At 41.6% G+C, this 18,368-nt stretch overlaps 1 protein-coding gene across 2 annotated transcripts in view; it reads left to right on the top strand.

The window, feature by feature from the left end:
- Nucleotides 1–18,368, top strand: part of LOC121442241 (janus kinase and microtubule-interacting protein 2) — a 157,364-nt gene that overhangs the window by 106,838 nt on the left and 32,158 nt on the right. For both annotated transcript variants that reach the window (XM_041643706.1, XM_041643705.1), the window contains exons 3-9: nucleotides 3,795–4,292; nucleotides 7,956–8,165; nucleotides 10,126–10,224; nucleotides 13,453–13,599; nucleotides 14,137–14,277; nucleotides 16,261–16,317; nucleotides 17,190–17,309. In XM_041643706.1, coding sequence (XP_041499640.1) covers nucleotides 3,795–4,292; nucleotides 7,956–8,165; nucleotides 10,126–10,224; nucleotides 13,453–13,599; nucleotides 14,137–14,277; nucleotides 16,261–16,317; nucleotides 17,190–17,309 — 1,272 coding nt within the window. The remainder of the gene's footprint in view (nucleotides 1–3,794; nucleotides 4,293–7,955; nucleotides 8,166–10,125; nucleotides 10,225–13,452; nucleotides 13,600–14,136; nucleotides 14,278–16,260; nucleotides 16,318–17,189; nucleotides 17,310–18,368) is intronic.

The following is an 18,368-nucleotide window of genomic DNA, read 5'->3' as shown; positions in this document are numbered from 1 at the left end:
GGCCTCGTGGTGATGTCGCTCTTCCCAGTGCTACCACTTACTGCTAAGACAGAGGAGAACCAAGTTCCCGCCACTCAAGTTAAAGACATATTTCTAATGTCTTCTATGCAGGCTAAACTCAACTTCTAAATTAGAAAAATAAAATCCCTTCCACTAAAAATAAATACATTATCTAGACAAGAAATCAACAAGCCTTCCTACAAAGTGGAAAACACTAAATATTTGAGGGTTGTGGGCCAGACAGTCTCTGAATGTGCTCCATCACTATATCATGAAAGCAACCCTAAGTAATGTCTGAATGGACAGGCACGGCTGTATCCCAATAGGTCTTTAATCACAAAGACAGACAGTTTGGCTTACAGGCTCTAGCTTCCTCACCTCCTTCCTGGAGGACATCATTTTCTCTTTACTCTAGAAAGGTGAGAACGAGGTCTAGATTGTCAAGAACAGAGAGGCAGCCTGAAAATGGGGATGCATGGCTGTAATCACAGCACTTGGGAGGCAAAGGCAGGTAGAGCTCTGTAAGTTTGAGACCAACCTGGTCTACAGATTGAGTTCCAGCACAGACAGAGCTAACAAACAAACAAACAAAAAAAAAGCACAGAAAAAAAAAACAGAGAAACACTGTCTTGAAATAAGAGAGAGAGAGAGAGAGAGAGAGAGTGAGTGAGAGAGAGAGAGAGAAAGAGAGAGAGAAGTAGGCATTCTTATTCTTAGCTGTTAGAGGTTTTGTGATTTACTGTAGTATCTTACAAGGGATGAGTGGATACAGAGTTACGCTGGTAACTCCCTAAGCCTATGTTTTCTAAACTGTGTGACAGGGCTTATTATTCATGACTCTGCTTATGGGGCTAGCTAGGAAACAATGGCATATGGCCTTTAATTGCACCTGTGCCTTCTTGCTCATTATTGTGCTGTGCCAGCAATCAGCGAATATATAGCGGTAGTCTCGTAGGAGTTGCCACACGGGGGCAGAATAAGAGGGGGTGCAGATGGGAGAGCAGCGTGCACACCACCTATAACATGAAGGAAAATGCACTGAGGACCACCAGAGTGCACAGAGAAGACAAAGACAGTTGACCTGAGCTTAATCCTAAGTAATAAGGTCACATGACAGGAAAGGAGGGTAAGTAGCTGGGCCAGGAGGAATGTGAGATTCCCAGAGAGTCAAGGGAAGGGCCACCAGGGAAAAGCAAGTGTAGGCAGACAGGTACAAATATAAACCAGGAGCAGAAAATAGCATATTCTCTTGTATCTGGAGCAGGGGTGGATGAGGGGAAGGAGGAAGGGAGTCCTCTAAGCCAACCTGCAAAGGGGCTTGATTGGCAAGGTTGAAGTATGGGGATTCTGTCCTCAGTGTGGAGGAGTCTCCAGGCTAAGGACAGATATAGGAGTCCTGACAGGATGGGGGTAGCATAAAGGAAGTCAAATTTTCCAAATGAACCCCAAAGAACTCTGGAGCAACTCTAGAACCCCAAAGAATTCTGGAGCCAAAAGAAATGGATGGTGGACTCTGAGTGCCAGATACATGACCTTTGATAAATTTTCTTTTTTTTTTGTTTTTTTTTTTTTGTTTTTCAAGACAGGGTTTCTCTGTAGCTTTGGTGCCTGTCCTGGAACTAGCTCTTGTAGACCAGGCTGGCCTCGAACTCCCAGAGATCTGCCTGCCTCTGCCTCCCGAGTGCTGGGATTAAAGGCGTGCATCACCACCGCCGGCTGATAAATTTTCTTATGAATGAAATTTTAACAAGTGAAAGGGATCTATTGCTTTCCCTAAAAAGTCTGTTTAACTTAATTCATACAAAATAGCATCATTTCAGCATATAGCTATTTAAAAAGGACTAACAAGAAAATCTGTCTTGTGACAAATCTTCAAAATCTGGAGTGTATTTTGCGCATGGAGAAAATTTCAAGTTTATAATATTGCAAGTGTTCAGCACAGCCATTTGAACACAGCTCACAACTGCTTTACCAAGTCCTCTCGGGCTCTCCACCCTTGCAGGATAACCACTGTGAGATTAATTATGGTACCTTTAAAACATTAACATGTTCTCCAAACATTACTTCATTTAGAATATACTGTTCTAGCTGGCGCTAGGTAAGTGGCTGAGGTAAGTGTGACCCCCAGGCTCTCTATACTGTAGTTATGACTACTTTAAAAGGGACTTTGACTCTTCAGACACTGCTAGGTTGAAAATCTCTCAAATTTTGGGAGAGGGGAAACCGCAATCAGAATATATTGTATGGGGAAAAAGCCTATTTTCAGTAAAAATTAAAAATATATTATTATTAAACCTTTCCAACTGGAGAAATGGTGGAGACTCTCTAGGGAATTAATCACTAGGTAATGCCCCTGGGGCTTCCAAATTCTCAAATTCTGTCTCTGTCTCTCTGTCTCTGTCTGTCTCTCTCTCTGTCTCTCTCTCTCTCCTGAGTGTGTGTGTGTGTGTGTGTGTGTGTGTGTGTGTGTGAAGGAAATGGGGTAGAAGACATAGACAGGTGACAGCAGAAGGAACTGAGTGGAGGAGGGAATCGCACAGGATCACAGAGGGACCTTTTCATACTAATCAGGTGGCCAGCCACCACTTCCCAGCAACCTGTTAAATCAGAGAATTAGGTTGCACAAACCGGCCAGAAGAACTAACAATATCCCTGGAAATGTAAGGAAACCAAGGAGATTATTTCCAGCAGAATTCTTGGAAGGTGGAAAGATTGGAAGAAATTCTTACACTATGTGGAGTGTTTGGCTTGGCTGGCAGTAAGGTCAAGGAATAAGAGTAAGACTAGAGAATGACACTAAGAGACCTCCTGTAGCATCCCTAAAGCCCTGTAATCAGAGCAGAACCCACCAGACTTAGGGGGTGTCAGCTGATTGGCTGCCTAGTGTATCTGTGTGTGGATATATACAAGTTGGAGAGGGGAACGTGGTTATTATTCAAAAAAAGACAAAGTCATTGTTACTATAACCATCTTTTGTTTGTTTGGTTGGTTGGTTGGTTTTTCGAGACATGGTTTCTCCATAGCTTTGGAGCCTGTCCAGAACTAGCTCTTGTAGACCAGGTTGGCCTCAAACTCACAGATATCCACTTGCCTCTGCTCCTGAGTGCTGGGATTAAAGGCGTGTGGTGCCACCACCTGGTTAATCTTCATTTTCTTTAACCTCCATTGTCAGCAGTCTCTTCTCCACCAGCACGTCTCATCCCACATGATAAAGGGGGCATCATATAATAACATGTGCACCCATTTGTTTGCCTTCTTACAGTATCACACTTTGAGCTATCCAGAGATGCCCACGTGTATTGGTTTGGGTGGAGCCAGGCTTGTGCAGGTGGTAGTTATAAAATCTCCTCCACCAATGGGCGAACCATGCCAGCAAAGCTCCCCAGTTTGACTGGATAAACCAGTTGCCTAGGGAATTGTTAAAAGGCACATTCTGATTTATGGGTTTGGTGGGGAGCCGGAGATTCTACAATTCTAACTAGCTTCTGGGTGTCTTTAGAGCTGCTAATCTGTGGATCACGTGCTCTTTACAAGGCCCAGGAACATCAAGTATTTGTCTGAACACGCTAAGATAAACATATTAGATGTTTCCCAGTTTTACACACTATAGACTCTGCTTTAAGGCCGGTGCTTCCTTTTCCTCTGAGCACACAGCAGCTCGGATTTTTTTTTTTTTTTTTTAATAAATAAGGTATTAAGAGATCATAGCAGACAAAGCTGCAAGATCCTGCCTGGGAGCACGAGTTCTCTTTGAGGCTCATGCTTTTTCATCCTTTTCACCCCTCTGCCTCTAGGTATCAAAGCTTGAAAGAGAGAAGACTCAAGAAGCAAAGCGGATTCGCGAGTTGGAGCAGCGCAAACACACGGTCCTGGTGACAGAGCTCAAAGCCAAGCTCCATGAGGAGAAGATGAAGGAGCTGCAGGCGGTGAGAGAGAACCTCATCAAGCAGCATGAGCAGGAAATGTCAAGGACAGTGAAGGTGCGGGATGGGGAGATCCAGAGACTCAAGTCCGCTCTGTGCGCTCTCCGGGACGGCAGCAGCGACAAAGTAAGGACAGCACTCACCATTGAGGCCCGGGAGGAGGCCCGGAAACAGTTCGATGCAGAGCGCTTGAAGCTCTTGCAGGAAATCACAGACTTGAAAACGGCCAAGAAGCAGGTGGACGAGGCGCTGAGCAATATGATCCAAGCAGATAAAATCAAGGCTGGGGACCTTAGGAGTGAGCATCAGTCCCACCAGGAAGCCATCTCGAAGATCAAGTGGGAGTCGGAACGGGACATTCGGAGGCTGGTCAGTAATAATGAGCGCCAGGCAGAAACCAGTCTCTGCCAGAGCTCACTGTGATTTGCTTTGCTGGGTGTTCCCTTGAGAGTTACTATAAACAAACACCCTCGCTTCCGCAAGCTGCGTTATCCAAAGCTCAAAGTAGATTGATAGGTAGTTCGGTAGAAATTGGAATTGTAAAATGTAAGAGTTTTACAGCTCCCATTTTCATAGTAAGTGCCTTCTCCTGGGTGCATAGGTTTCCATGCAGCGACCAGTGTTCTTGGGTATCGTGAAAGATTGTAAAGCACAAGCCATTCCAACCTTAGCTTGTTTTGTGCTATAATTTGTCTGAAAATGGCCACTGACAACATGAAAACACCCTAAACGATTCATCAGCACAAACATGGAGCTATAAAATCCCTGGTCATTTATAAAACGGGTTCCTTTCCCCCCAACAATCAAAAAATATTTGTTACGAGCCATTCTGGTTTTTGGTTGGGTGTCATTCACACATGGCTTACTTGCTGTTACAGTTTTCTTTAGTTCAATCCACACAGAATTAGTTTTTGTTTGGTTGGTTTCTTTCGGCTTTTGGTTTTTAATTTGCAAAGCCAACAACCATACAGATATCTCCTAATGCTAAAATGAATAAACTAATGCATGGTCTATGTATGAGCTGTAATGCCCTCGGTTCCATGATCTTAGAAGGAAAATTTCTATTTATGTGTGTACAAAAGTTGAGGATTAGCTTAAACCATTTAGGATGTATTTAATACTGTTTCTCTAAACCAGTGGTTCTCAACCTTCCCAATGCTTTGGCCCTTTAATACAGTTCCTCATGCTGTCATGATCTCCAAACAAAAAGTTATTTTGTTGCTACTTCATAACTGTAATTTTGCTACTGTGATGAATCACAGTGTAAATTTCTGATATGTAGGATATTTGATACATGACCTCTGGGAAAGGGTTGGTTCACTCCCCCCTCCACTGGGTCGGGACCCACAGGTTGAGAAGCACTGCTCTAAGCTGTACAGGAAAAACTATTCTTTCCTGCTGTGTCTGCCAAACCACAGTAACCATTTCCAGGAATTCCACTTCATTCTCTGGATGATGTCTCCAGGATTTCCACTTTAAGTGGTTCCCATAGAACGTTTTACATGTTAAACCTGTGTCATTTTCTTAGTAATGTGGTGTGATGTAACTGTAAGATGCTGCCTCTGCCATGCTTCCTGGTGGATTTATTGCAGTTTTTTCAGTTTGACAATCGAGACCAAAGGCAGAGCAGAAAATAGTGGTCTCTGTTCTGCTTTTGGTTTCTGAAATGACCGTGGTTGACGAAGAAGGATTCAAGACTGAAGTGTGGAGCAATCAGGTAGGTTGATTAGAAAGAAAGCCTGGAAGTAAAAATTGTTGCTTGCCTTGCAGTGTAAATCTACCAATTGGTCATGATTTCCCCATCACTTCTTCCCAAAAACACCACTAAAGTAGACAAAAGGTTCTCCAACAACCACCTGAAATCTAAGCCATCTAAAGAGTGGCTCAAACATTGGGTGCAAGCAGACTCAGATGGGGCAGTGTTTCTTGAATGTACCTGTCCCTGTCTCCCCTTTCTCATTTTCCTTTCCTAACCCTACCCTCACCCTCATATGCACTTTGGGGCCTGTAGGAAAAGAGATGAGATCTTTTCTTTCTAGAAAACATCAAAGAATTCTGCAATATAGTCCTTCTCATCTATGAACTGGAGCACCGGCTAATTTTGTAATATTCTGAGAATCAGGTTATGTGTTCACAACCACTGTATAACAGAGTCCCCTTCATTGCTCGATATTCTACAAGAACCCACTTTGGAAGGTTCTGGGGGCAGCGGGATGCCAATAAGTTTGGCGCCAATGTAACACAGTGCCTGATAAATGGGCTGTAGGGTCAGAAGACAAAGTTAAAGTATCAAGACTTCATCATTCCCAAGGCAGGGGACAATGACCAAATACTGAACCTTTCAGGGTCTCCCCTGGTACCTGGTGATCATGGAACCTACTGAGCACGACATTCTTAGAAAATGAAAATAACTTGCATAACGATAGTGCTTCCAATACTGTAAGGATGAGACGTTTTCATTTATAATACTAGCGATGGTAAGGATAACTCCAAGAGGGTGTTAATCAGCTGGTAGCCTAGCACCTGTCACTAACTAGAAGGCATCACCAGCAACCAGGAAGGGGCAGTTTGTGAGCTGTATCAAACTTCAGCAAGCATTGTGTATATCAACTCTGAAAAATGAATGAGCACTCAGTTTAACACACCTCAGCCATCTTCAAGGAGTAGGAAAATGTGACTGATATTCTCTCGCAAATCAACAGGACACTATCACAACGGTCATCAGTTAGCAGGTGATGTTACAGGACAGTGCAGACATTAGTGCAGTGGTCTCCCAAAGTTAACCTAAAATTTAGTCACGTGACCTAGAGAGTCAGTAGCCTGGCAGTAGCATGTGTAAAGCAAGGGACTGCACGAGCAGGTGATTCTATGATCTCCTCCTCCTTATCTAAAGTGCACAGCAAAGAAACACGCTAAGTGAGTCATTAAATATGAGAAAGGAGAAAGAAGAATGACGTTTGTGCTGAATGTCTTTTCCTATTTCCATTTTAAGTAACCACATAGAATGTATTGAAATGGGACAAAAGGTTCCACCCCGTGTCATGGTTAGAGAGATTCATTTCATGTATGGTATATTTCTCATCTAAGGACAGCAAACTGATTCCAGCCCAGTGGAACTCTAATCCACTGATATCTGTGCCTTCAAGTGAAAATTAATACATTTGAAGCCACTTCTAAGCTTCACAGAAATGAGTGCTGAAATCAATAACTATATGCTACAGATTTACAAGGAAACATTTTGACTAAAATTAGCAGGCATTTTTAATCCCTATTTGCCGAAATCTCGGTGGAGACCTCCAGTTGCCGTGCGCCGCTTCCCCGTGTCTGCGCTCTGTGCGCTGGCACTCAGTTCGCGAGCTTCGGGCAAGGGGGCTGGAGGTTAAAATACACAAACACACACCAACAGAGAGATAGCAACACGGGTCATCCTTGAATTCCCCAAGAATGCCCCCTTTATTGTGTTTGGGGGCCACGCCCCAGCCAAACCCACCAGAAACCACTCTCCTGCCATCAGGAACTCCTGAAGGGTCTCGTGCTCAGAGCAGCTGTACGCACTCAGATCAGGGGATTACAAGAAATTCAGGATCTGGGGTCTCACTGATGCTTTTCCAACAGTAATGGTAGAATGATTGCTAAGGCTAGCTGCCTTGAAGTGTGGGAAGGAAAGGAAAGGCCACACAACAGGAATTATTGGAAGAACCCCCTCCAGATGCCACCAAAATTGACACTTACTAGAAAATCAGTAGACCAGTACTAAGAAGCCTGCAGTTTCTCCAGTTGCAAATTATTGGCTAATAGTATCAATCAGTAATAATTTATTGGTCCCCTAGAAACAGTGGAATATTCTGGATTTATCTTTCTTAAAGCTAGTGATCCATTTTAAATGTTACCTTTCCTAACCCTCCCAGACCATTTCAAGCACTCTAGGGAAGGACAACACCTTCCATCATCACAAGATGAGGAGGACTTCCCCTAGTGAAAATGGGACTTATGTATGGCATGGTGAAATGTCCTGGGTCTTGTTTAATTCAGATGGATGAAATCAAAGCCAAGGACAGGATCATCTTTTCCCTGGAGAAGGAACTGGAGACTCAGACAGGCTATGTACAGAAACTGCAGCTGCAGAAGGAGGCTTTGGATGAGCAGCTCTTCTTGGTCAAGGAGGCCGAGTGTAACATGAGCAGCCCGAAGAGGGAGATTCCAGGAAGGGCGGGAGATGGCTCCGAACACTGCAGCAGCCCGGTGAGTCCATTCGAGTTGAGGTTTAACAACTCCGGAGTCATCTTTTATTTAGCGATCAAGTTCTGCTTTCTCACTTAAGTTATTTTCCTGTTTATAAGAACAGAGAAATCAATTCTCCCTCCGACTATAAAACCAGCAAATATCCTGGGAACAAAGTGGGCCGTACTTCATTAGCAGATCACGTGAGAGCTGTAGGTGTCTTTGACTCTTGCTCAGAATTTTTCAGCCTAGTGATAGCTATCAAACTTGAATCTATTATAAGAGCCATAAGTTAAATGATAATATTCGCCTGTTGCCAAGATTGGTATTTTCCCTATCTGTGAACAATTGGATTGGAAACTGACCAAAGACTGTTATCATGTACAGTGGTTGGGTGTGTGCCTTTAAGAAAGACGGAATCATCTATAGCCAGAGCACAAAAGCCTCCAGTCTGAATGAACTTGCCACTTACCTCACTATATTGTCATCATCTTATATGAGAAATCATTGTCAGAGGTACAATGAGAGACTTAAGTTGGCCTGTAGTATGCTATCAAATGATTTATCTTCAAAAATAAGATGAAAACATATTAATTAGGAACAAAAATGAGTCCCAAAGTATTACTTAGAACAAAGTAGTGAATAGCTCATGAATTGATTTCCAGGACATGGACACACCCTAGTAGTGGTGGGAAGTATATACTGATCTAAGATGTAGCACATAAAAAGTTAAGTTCTTCTCTTAATACCTATATGCAATATAGCATAATTTCCAAAAAAAAAAAAAAAAACACACACCAGACTTTAGAAGTTAGACCCCTCTTGGTTCAAATTCATTAGCCAAGTGGCTTTATGCAAACCACTTTCCTTATCTGCAAGGTGCAGGTCATGGTGGTTTCTGCAAGACTGTTCTCTGAATTAGACGACACTATATAGAGAAGGTAGAGTATTGTGTTTAGTACATGGCTAGCCTTCACAGATTTGATTGCTGCTATCCACCATAAGACCTGGGTAAACGCAGATCCACCCCCAGTTTAGCTTGCCCTGATGTGTCATCTGGGATATGATGACTCCGGGACTCAGGACATGTGAAACTGTCTATCAACAGTGAACCGCTCTGAAAATGAAAAGAGTAACAGCATTGCAGGCATATAACCAGAGTAGGCCTACAGCACGGGATTAAGCTGTAACCGCTGTGTGGAAGGTGGTTCATAACAATTGTTATGCCATCCAAAATATTTTCTTCTAAATTATATTATACACCCCGCCTTTCACATGTGAAGGTAATATATGTTCCCTCACAATGACCTTTTTTCTTCTAGAGTATAGAAAAATTCAGAAAACCCTGTGTCTACTTCCTAAACTGCCCCTTCCATGACTAAGTATAATAACAGACAGTTGTCTGTGTCATAGGAAGCAATGGACATTTGTGACACAAGGATATTCCCTGACTTCACACTCACCTTGGTCACAATGCAAACAGCTCTCCTGAAAACTGTTTCAGCCGGGCTGGAGAGATGGCTCAGAAGTTAAGAGCACTGACTGCTCTTCCAGAGGTCCTGAGTTCAACTCCCAGTGATTACATGGTGGCTCACAACCATTTGTAATGAGATCTGGTGCCCTCTTCTGGACTGCCGCAGACATGCAGACAGAATACTGTATACATACTTAATAAATCTAAAAAAAAACAAAAAACAAAAAACCCCCAAAAACCTGTTTCAACCAATCGTCACATTTCATGCCACAGTCTGGGTTCTGCCTGCCACGTGGAATTCATTTGTGATTTTAACCATGCTTAGTATTCAACCCAGCAAAAATGTTGGGAGTTAGAAAGGGTATCTCATTTTTTCTTAGTAAAAGAACATTTATCTGTTACTTCCTGGGCCAAATTGCAAGAAAGGACATTATTGCTTTCATGAATGGTATTCTAGGCTTTGAAAAGTAATATTTAAGAGATGCTCATTTTAATTCTCATGCGTAGGATTTGAGAAGAAATCAAAAGAGAATAGCTGAATTGAATGCTACTATAAGAAAGTTAGAAGATAGGAACACCTTGCTTGGAGATGAACGGAACGAGTTGGTAAGTTGTAGGCAAACTGTTTCGATTGTGTTTTGTTGGATGTTAGGCTATGAAAGAATGCTTTATGTTGCCAATTAACAATGGCACCACTCTGGTTTCTGTACAGCTATCCACCATAATAAGTTTAAAAACATAATTGCATATTATGTCTGTGTTCCTGGCTTCTTTGGCTCAGTAGTTTGCCTGTGAGTATCTCCTTTGAGCTGTGAGAAATTGTTTTCTTTCCTTACTCTACAGCATCCAGTTAACATTATTGCAATACATGCAGCTATTCTTCTGGAACATTTTTGGAGTTTCTAAGCACATTCAGGCTGTTTAGACAGGGACTGCTAGGTATCGGTGATGAAGAAAAGTGCCTCTTCCCCCTGGGCATAGGAATTCGGATCCTGCAATGTGGTCAGTTGAAATCTGAGGTTGCTCCAACACTTTATGTTCTCAGTGCCAATGCAGGAGGACCTCAGTGTTTCCATATCTTTGCCAATATGCACAGATAATCATTCCCTTTCACCATTTGGTCATGAGGTGTATTCTTCTTTGTTTTGATTTTATCTTTTCTAAGGAGTTTGGGGGAGCTGTCAAATATCTGCTGGCCTGCTGGTCTTCCGGTACAATCTGTCCTCAGCATTTTGTTCTTTCTCCATTCTGCATTATTTTCTTAATAACTTTAGAACATTTTGAAATTAGATATTTAGGCATAATGCTCTGTAGCTTATATTTTAATGAAGTTGTTTATGTAAAAGTAATTTTAGCCTTTCCCTGAATTTGGGGCCATTGTTTCTCTTGAAATCTTATTTTTTGGACAACTCTCACAAGTTTGGAGTGTTATCATGTATTGCTATTTCATAAATAATATCATGCAACTTGTTCTGAAAAGTGTATTGCTCATTTTCTAAACTTCTAGAGATTTTTCTAATCATCTTCTGTTATTAGTTACTTCATAACATTTGCCACACTTTGCAACATTTTGTTGCCATGGAAGTATTACAATATTCTTTCTGGCCATAGCACAGGGTCAGCATATTCACTTGCTGTCTATTGCTATGCTAAAACACCATGACCAAAAGCCATTTGAGTAGAAAAGGGCTTATTTGCTTTATATGTTCTGTTCAGTCCACTGTGAAGGGAAGTCGAGGTAGGAAATCAAACAGGGACTGGGGAAGAATGGTGCTAATCTGCTTGCTGCCCATGCCTTGCTAAGTTTGTTCTCATATACACCCTGGGACCATTTACCAGGAGTCAATACTGCTCTCAGGGTACTGGGTCCTCCCACACGAATCATTAATCAAGAAAATGTCTCCCTGGCTTGTCTACAGGCCAGTATCTGGGGGACATTTTCTCAATTGAGGTTCCCTCTTCTCAGGTGACCCTAGTTTGTGTTGAGCTGGCAAAAACTAACCAGTCCAGTCACTTTAGAAATATGCCATATTCCCGGGAGAGGAAGAAGTGCTGTGCATCTTCAGTTAAAGTTTTCCTTCATTTGTTGCCTTGTTTTAAATTTTCTATATAGTTCTAATATTTTTGTCTGCTTATTTCTCTCCACAAATATGCCTCTTCTTAGCGTTGTCCATTTTTCCTTATACATATTTAAATTTATGTTACTTGATAGGCATAAGTTAATATTTGATAATGGTTTTTAGCATATCGACCCTTTACGATTATAAAATTCTTTCTTTCCTTGACCTCAGGTCTCTCTGTTATTAGTTAAACTATAGCAGGGCTTCTTAGAGTCTACACGAGCCTCTGTTTATTCATATATATGCATACGTGTATTCATGATGGACCATACATATACAATTTCAGTCTCTCTCATCTATGAAGGCATGTCCTTTTGAGGAAGCACTCTTTTGGGTGCTTTGGAACTGTTGCGATTGGATGCTGTGCTACAATTGGACAGTTCTTTCCCTTCATGCATATGTGCATTTCCTGTGAACTGTATGAGGAGACTCAACTACTGAAAACACAGAGCATTAACTTCCAGAAGAGATCAATATCTCAATAATAAGCCCAGTGAATAATTTCTCTTTATACGTACTCAAAATTTAATATTCTTGATTCAGACACCAAAACTGAAAAGATGTTGTGCCAGATTATTTATTAAAAGTAAATCCCATGTTTTTGACATCACCATAAAACTGTAGTTCTCAAACTGAGATTAGGATGGGGCTGGGGAAGTGCTAAGAATTACAAAGTCTTGTTTGTTGTTTTCAATCATAGGCCGTTTTCTCCTTCCTCAGTATCTCCCCAAATCATAGATTTCCACGGAAGGAGTGATGGTCTTTGAAATCTTCTGATAAAAAGAATGAGCTGATCATTACAAATTCAACATAGAAATCTAATCCGTCTATATAGCTTGACCTATAATACATCAACTAAGCAGAAGTGTTTTGAAAATGAAAGGAAGGACTGCTGGTGATTACAAGACAACATTCGTACATTTAGCTTCTAAATGAAAGGCAACTTGGTCATCATATGTCATCATCACAGCTGGCAGGGTGTTACTGTCATCAGCAGGAAAAGGGGCAGGGATGCTGCTCAGCATCCTGTGAAATATAGAACAGGTCCTGTGACAGCAACAGAAAAACACATGCCTTCGTGAGGAGATTTCAGTAAGACCTTTGAAGGAGGCAGTGCCATTGCAGAGAATGAGGCTTGGAACGAGATTCCAATGACCATGAACTTCAATTGTGCTTCTATCTGCTGCTGAGCCACTGAGAGGTCTTTGCTGGATCAGGAAGTGGGTTCATCCTGCATGGGTAAAAGAGGTGAGGGAAGTGAATGGGAGCAAAGAGAACTTTGGGTTTTTCCTGGCCACTTTCAGAAGCAGCAGGAGCATCTGTGGCGCCTCTGTTAAGGTAGCAGACAGGACTGTGTTGAAAAGGCTCTAGAGCCAGGCATTGTGGCTCATGGTTTTTAATCACAGTACTGGGAAGACTGAAGACAGAGGAGTCTGCCTGTTCCATGCTAGTTAGTTCTACATAGTAAGTTCTGAGTCTACTAGACCTCCATAGCAATTCCTTCTAAAAAGAAGGAAGTGGGGGAGGGAGGAGAAGAGAATAATCATTAAATGAAACTAAAAAATATTGGCTGGCTAAATGGAGGATGGGAATGTAGTGATCAGTCTTGGAACAGGTCAGGTAATTGAAGGGTGCTTTCCCTCTTTAACACGTGGCCCCTCCTGCCCTACTTTCCTCAGGACACAAAAATCCATTTTATCTTATTTATTTCCAGTTAAAACGTGTGCGGGAAACAGAAAAGCAATGCAAACCTCTCCTGGAAAGGAACAAGTGCCTCGCCAAGAGAAACGATGAGCTGATGGTGTCTTTGCAGCGCATGGAGGAGAAACTGAAAGCCGTAACCAAGGAGAACTCAGAAATGGTGTGTATCGCAGACGCTGCAGAAGCCGCTGCTTCCTCCTCTGGGGCCCATGACCTAGTGGGTTGCACTGAGGTTGTTTCTCATATGCTTCTTAGACTTCCACTTGAAGAAGCAAGGAAAGCAAGAGAAGGGGATACACTCACTCTTCAAACACTTACATGTGGAGAAGTAAAGCCTCAATGTGGCTCCTACACCACAGTAATATGGAGGGGGTTCATGCCTGCCTTTTAGCTTGCTTGATAGCTGGGAAATCAATATCGTGGCTTGTATTATATATGGATGACTGATATGATCATACATTCCTGAAAAGACTTCCAAGATAAACTGACTATAGAAATGTCCAAAACATTGCCAAGGACTTCAATGTGTTATAGCAGATAAAATGTACTTCAGGGTTTTAGTTGGTAAATATAAAGGTCTGTCACCAAGAGGGGACAGGATTCAAATTAGCTGGGACCCAATTTTTACAAATTTACCAATTACTAAAATTGGGGATCTTTGAGGTTTCCACTTGTAATTTCTTCTTCTCCAATTTAGAGAGAAAAAATAACATCTCACCCACCCTTAAAGAAACTGAAGTCTTTGAATGACCTTGACCAAGCTAATGAAGAACAAGAGACAGAGTTTCTGAAACTGCAGGTCATAGAGCAACAGAACATCATTGACGAGCTCACAAGGGTAGGTGTACCCATCTGCAAAGCCCTAGCCATTCTCAAGGACGAGGAGCCAACACCCAACACATCAGGAAACCCTTCATTATTTTGGATTAACTCCAAATGCCTGTATTCAGGTGTGCAGCATGTAATTATGGACAAGAAACTCTAGCCCAAAACGTTTATATTATTAAACTGATTTACACCTTCCATTCTAACCATTTGCCAACTAGTCTTGAAGCATGAATATGAGCCTCATTAAGGGACTTTTCAGAGCCATTGTTAGGTAAGTATATAGGGTAGATCTGGGGATCTTATAGTTGCTTTACACTGTCAGTCTCCTGAGCCTCGGCAATTCAATTTTTTGCCTACAAAAACAAGACCATATACTCCTTGTTTCTAACACCTAATCAGCACATAGCATATAGATACAATCTGTTAAAGGCTTTGTGAATGAAGAAAAGCATCAGAATTCTGTAATAGAGCAGGAATTGCAGTCTACACTTTATGGATAGATACTTCAGTTCCTGTTGACTAGGTCCTATTTGTATCTGATTCAGGTTACTATTGACAGCATAGTAGGATACGACCTCTTGAAGCCTTCAGGCTTCTTCTTCGCCTCTCTGTCTTTATTCTGAGAATGGTATCTTTATTTCTTTTTATTTCAAGAATAATCCAAAGCCTGTAGATTTGAACTAATCATAGGGGTGGGGGTGGGGGCTGTTACACAATAATCTCCAGAATAGGTGAACTTTGTTTCACTGCCATTGGAAGTGAAAGAGTCTACTTCTGTTTGCAATTACTTGCTACTCTCCCTTTAAAAATTGTCCACTGTTGTTGGATGGTGGTGCGCACCTTAAATCCCAGCACTCAGGAGGTAGAGGCAGGTGGATCTTTGTGAGTTCAAGGCCACCATGGTCCACAAAGTTAGTTACAGGACAACCAACAACCAGGACTCTTCCACAGAGAAATCCTGTCTTGAAAAAATTCATCCATTGTTCATATATAATTTGCACCTTTTAGATTAAGAGAATATACAATGTGTAATTTTTTTTAAGTTTTAGCTATAGTGAGGATCCACAATCAAAATATTTTATATATAAAGACAAAAAGTAAAGTCTAAATGCCAATGTTTTAAATTATATTCAAACGTAAGCTGAAGCTTGGGATTCTCATTTCTACCTTGATAACTCTTATATCTCATGGAGTCACTGGACTAGGGACATACTGACTTTGAAACCCTCAAATTAAGCTGTAGATTTCCTATTGATCAGGTAGCTCCATCTGGCCCAAATTTGCAGTAAAAATATAAAGTCCTTAATGCTTAAATCCCAAGTTGTCCCAGTAGCTAGAGCTATGCTCACACCTTACAGGTCGCAAAGTTGCTCACAGTTCGTAGGTATTCACCAAGATTCTCAGAAAACCACAGCCGTGTCTCCTTCAAATAAGCCAGAAGCAAAACCAAGTGACCCCAATAGAGTAGGTGCTCCACTTCCTGCCCCATCCTCACTCAAACTAATCAAGGGACACCTGCCTATGCTAAGAGATGACAAGATGTAAAAAATAAATGTATATTCTAACTAGAAACAATATTTTCTCACACAAATGCAACATAATTGTGGGCATCGGAGAACACAACTACTCATTATGGCCCCCTGTTTTCAGGTCTAAAATGAAGGAACCCAGAACACTTCCTGATTATATGGCAGGAAAATTATAATATACATACTCCAAAAATATTGACAAGTCATGTCCAAACACCACCAAATTTGTAAAATAAAATCATTCTTCAAATAAAAATATATAATCTCTCAGGGGAACACAGCCATCTCTTTGAAAAACAAAACAAAAGGCCACAGATAGCTCAGCCAGTGAATTCTATTGCCTGGATCCATCCTCAGAGGCTCTCTTGGATCTGATGCCCTCTGTAGGCAGAAGGAAGAGATAACAAAACTCTTGAGAGATGTGCGACAACCTTTGATCTGAAAAGTCCTTCTCTGTTTTCTAGGATCGAGAAAAACTCATCCGTAGGAGAAAGCACAGGAGAAGCTCAAAGCCAATCAAGGTAATGAGGAAACTTTTATCGGGCATTTGCCACCAAGAGCCAGGAAGGGAAGGCGTGCCAAGGAACCTTCCTGCAAAGACGTGATAGATCAGATGGTCTTGAACTGTGGCAAACCACGAGAACTACTTGTTTTTGATTTGTTTTTTTAAAAAATAATCTCTTGACATTTCTTAGTCTGAAAAATGACTGTGTTGTTGTGCCGTAACCTGAAAAGCTATGACTTCCTCTAAAAGTAAAGCCAGTGGGTTTAATATTAGAAGGTTTTTCTGACAAGTGTGTGGGTTACATCCTAAGAACATGTAAGAGATATACATGATCAATATCTTCCATTGAATCATATTAGTTTATGATATCTGTCTATAATTGATTGATGTGTTTGCATTATTATCATCTGGGAAGTGTTGATAATGACCTCAGTACACCATTATTTTTATAGCCCCTACAATGCATAGCTCATTGTTTTGATTTCTGTGTTCGTTTTTTACCATGCATGTCACTTGGGTTGGATGTGGGACTGGAAAACTAGAGTGAAGACCCCATGACCTCCTTAACATGGATGCCTCCATTTTCCAAACCCCTTAGGCCAATTTTAAATACTTAAAAGAGCACAATGTATTGACTCATCATGACAGAAGTTAATGTAACCAGATTATGATGGCTTTAGAAGACAGCCAAATAGTCACACACTTTTTTTAAGTGTGTCAGAAGTGAAAAACATGGGCAAGAGATGGATTGGCATTGTGTTCCTGCTTAGTGTTTATACTTCACCAAAGAACTGCTCATCTGTATCTGTCACAGTGAATGGAGCTTGGATATGACATTCTTCGCTGATTTTAGTTATGTTAGTAAGTTTATACTTTCTCTCCACTTAGAGGCCTGTTTTGGATCCATTCATTGGCTATGACGAGGACTCCATGGATTCAGAAACATCATCCATGGCCTCCTTTAGAACGGACAGGACCCCTGCCACTCCCGATGATGACTTAGATGAAGTAAGCTTTTTCTTTCCTCTGGTCCTGTACAATATTGTCACCAAATCTTTCCTCTAAGGGGAAGGAAAAACACAAGCTGATCTTGTGAACATGACCAGTCTTTAGATCTTGCTCCACTTTGACATCTCTTGAAAGTAAGCGTCATCTATGACATGGAATCTCTCTAGAGATGTCTCAATCATTCTCTGTGGCTCTGTAATTTGCTTACTCACCTCACAGTAAAAGTGACTTCCCAAAGATCTTCAGCTGTGGAAGGCTTGAAAGGGAGAGCAAGTCCAAGAGGCTTCTAGATTCAGTGTAAAGCAGTGTCTAATTAAACTCCTTGTTCTGTGGTCCACCATCTTCAGAACTATCCAGAGGTTTCAGCTACACTTAACACAACTACCAAGTCAGGATCAGAGGAATGAAACCACTCAGTCTACACTATTTTTTTTATAGAGTTACACGTAATGCTAGCTGTCCCCAGACCCCTTAGACAGCTAAAGATGAGCATAAACTTCTGATCCTCGTGCCTCTACCTTCCAAGTTCTGAGATTTCAGGTGACACCACAACTCCTCCATATGTGTGTGTGTGTGTGTGTGTGTGTGTGTGTGTACATGTATATATTATGTGTATGTATATATAATTCTGGGAAGTGAAGCAGGCCTTTGTATATGCCAGGCAATTACTTTCCCAACTAAACTTCATTCGTACCTCCTCATTCCACATTTTTTTTTTGTTTTTTTCGAGACAGGGTTTCTCTGTAGCTTTGGTGCCTATCCCGGAACTAGCTCTTGTAGACCACGCTGGCCTCGAACTCCCAGAGATCCGCCTGCCTCTGCCTCCCGAGTGCTGGGATTAAAGGCGTGTGCCACCACTGCCCGGCTCTCATTCCACATTTTTGAACAATTCTCTGGTGATAGTTGAATTATGCCCCAAACCTAAGTACTGGGGCTGAGAGGGAGTGTCATGATTTAGTAGGGATGAACTTTAACCACAAACTAATGATCTATTTATGTCTCTGAATGAATGGAAAGAAATGAGAGTAAAGCTTTAAGAATCCTTGCCTGAAATTTAGA

The sequence above is a fragment of the Microtus oregoni genome, unplaced genomic scaffold, assembly GCF_018167655.1.
Source record: "Microtus oregoni isolate MIOR12 unplaced genomic scaffold, Mior012 000088F_ref0000325, whole genome shotgun sequence".
Lineage (NCBI taxonomy): Eukaryota > Metazoa > Chordata > Mammalia > Rodentia > Cricetidae > Microtus > Microtus oregoni.
Note: the sequence above shows the minus strand (reverse complement) of the source record. Positions and strands in the feature narration are given on the sequence as shown.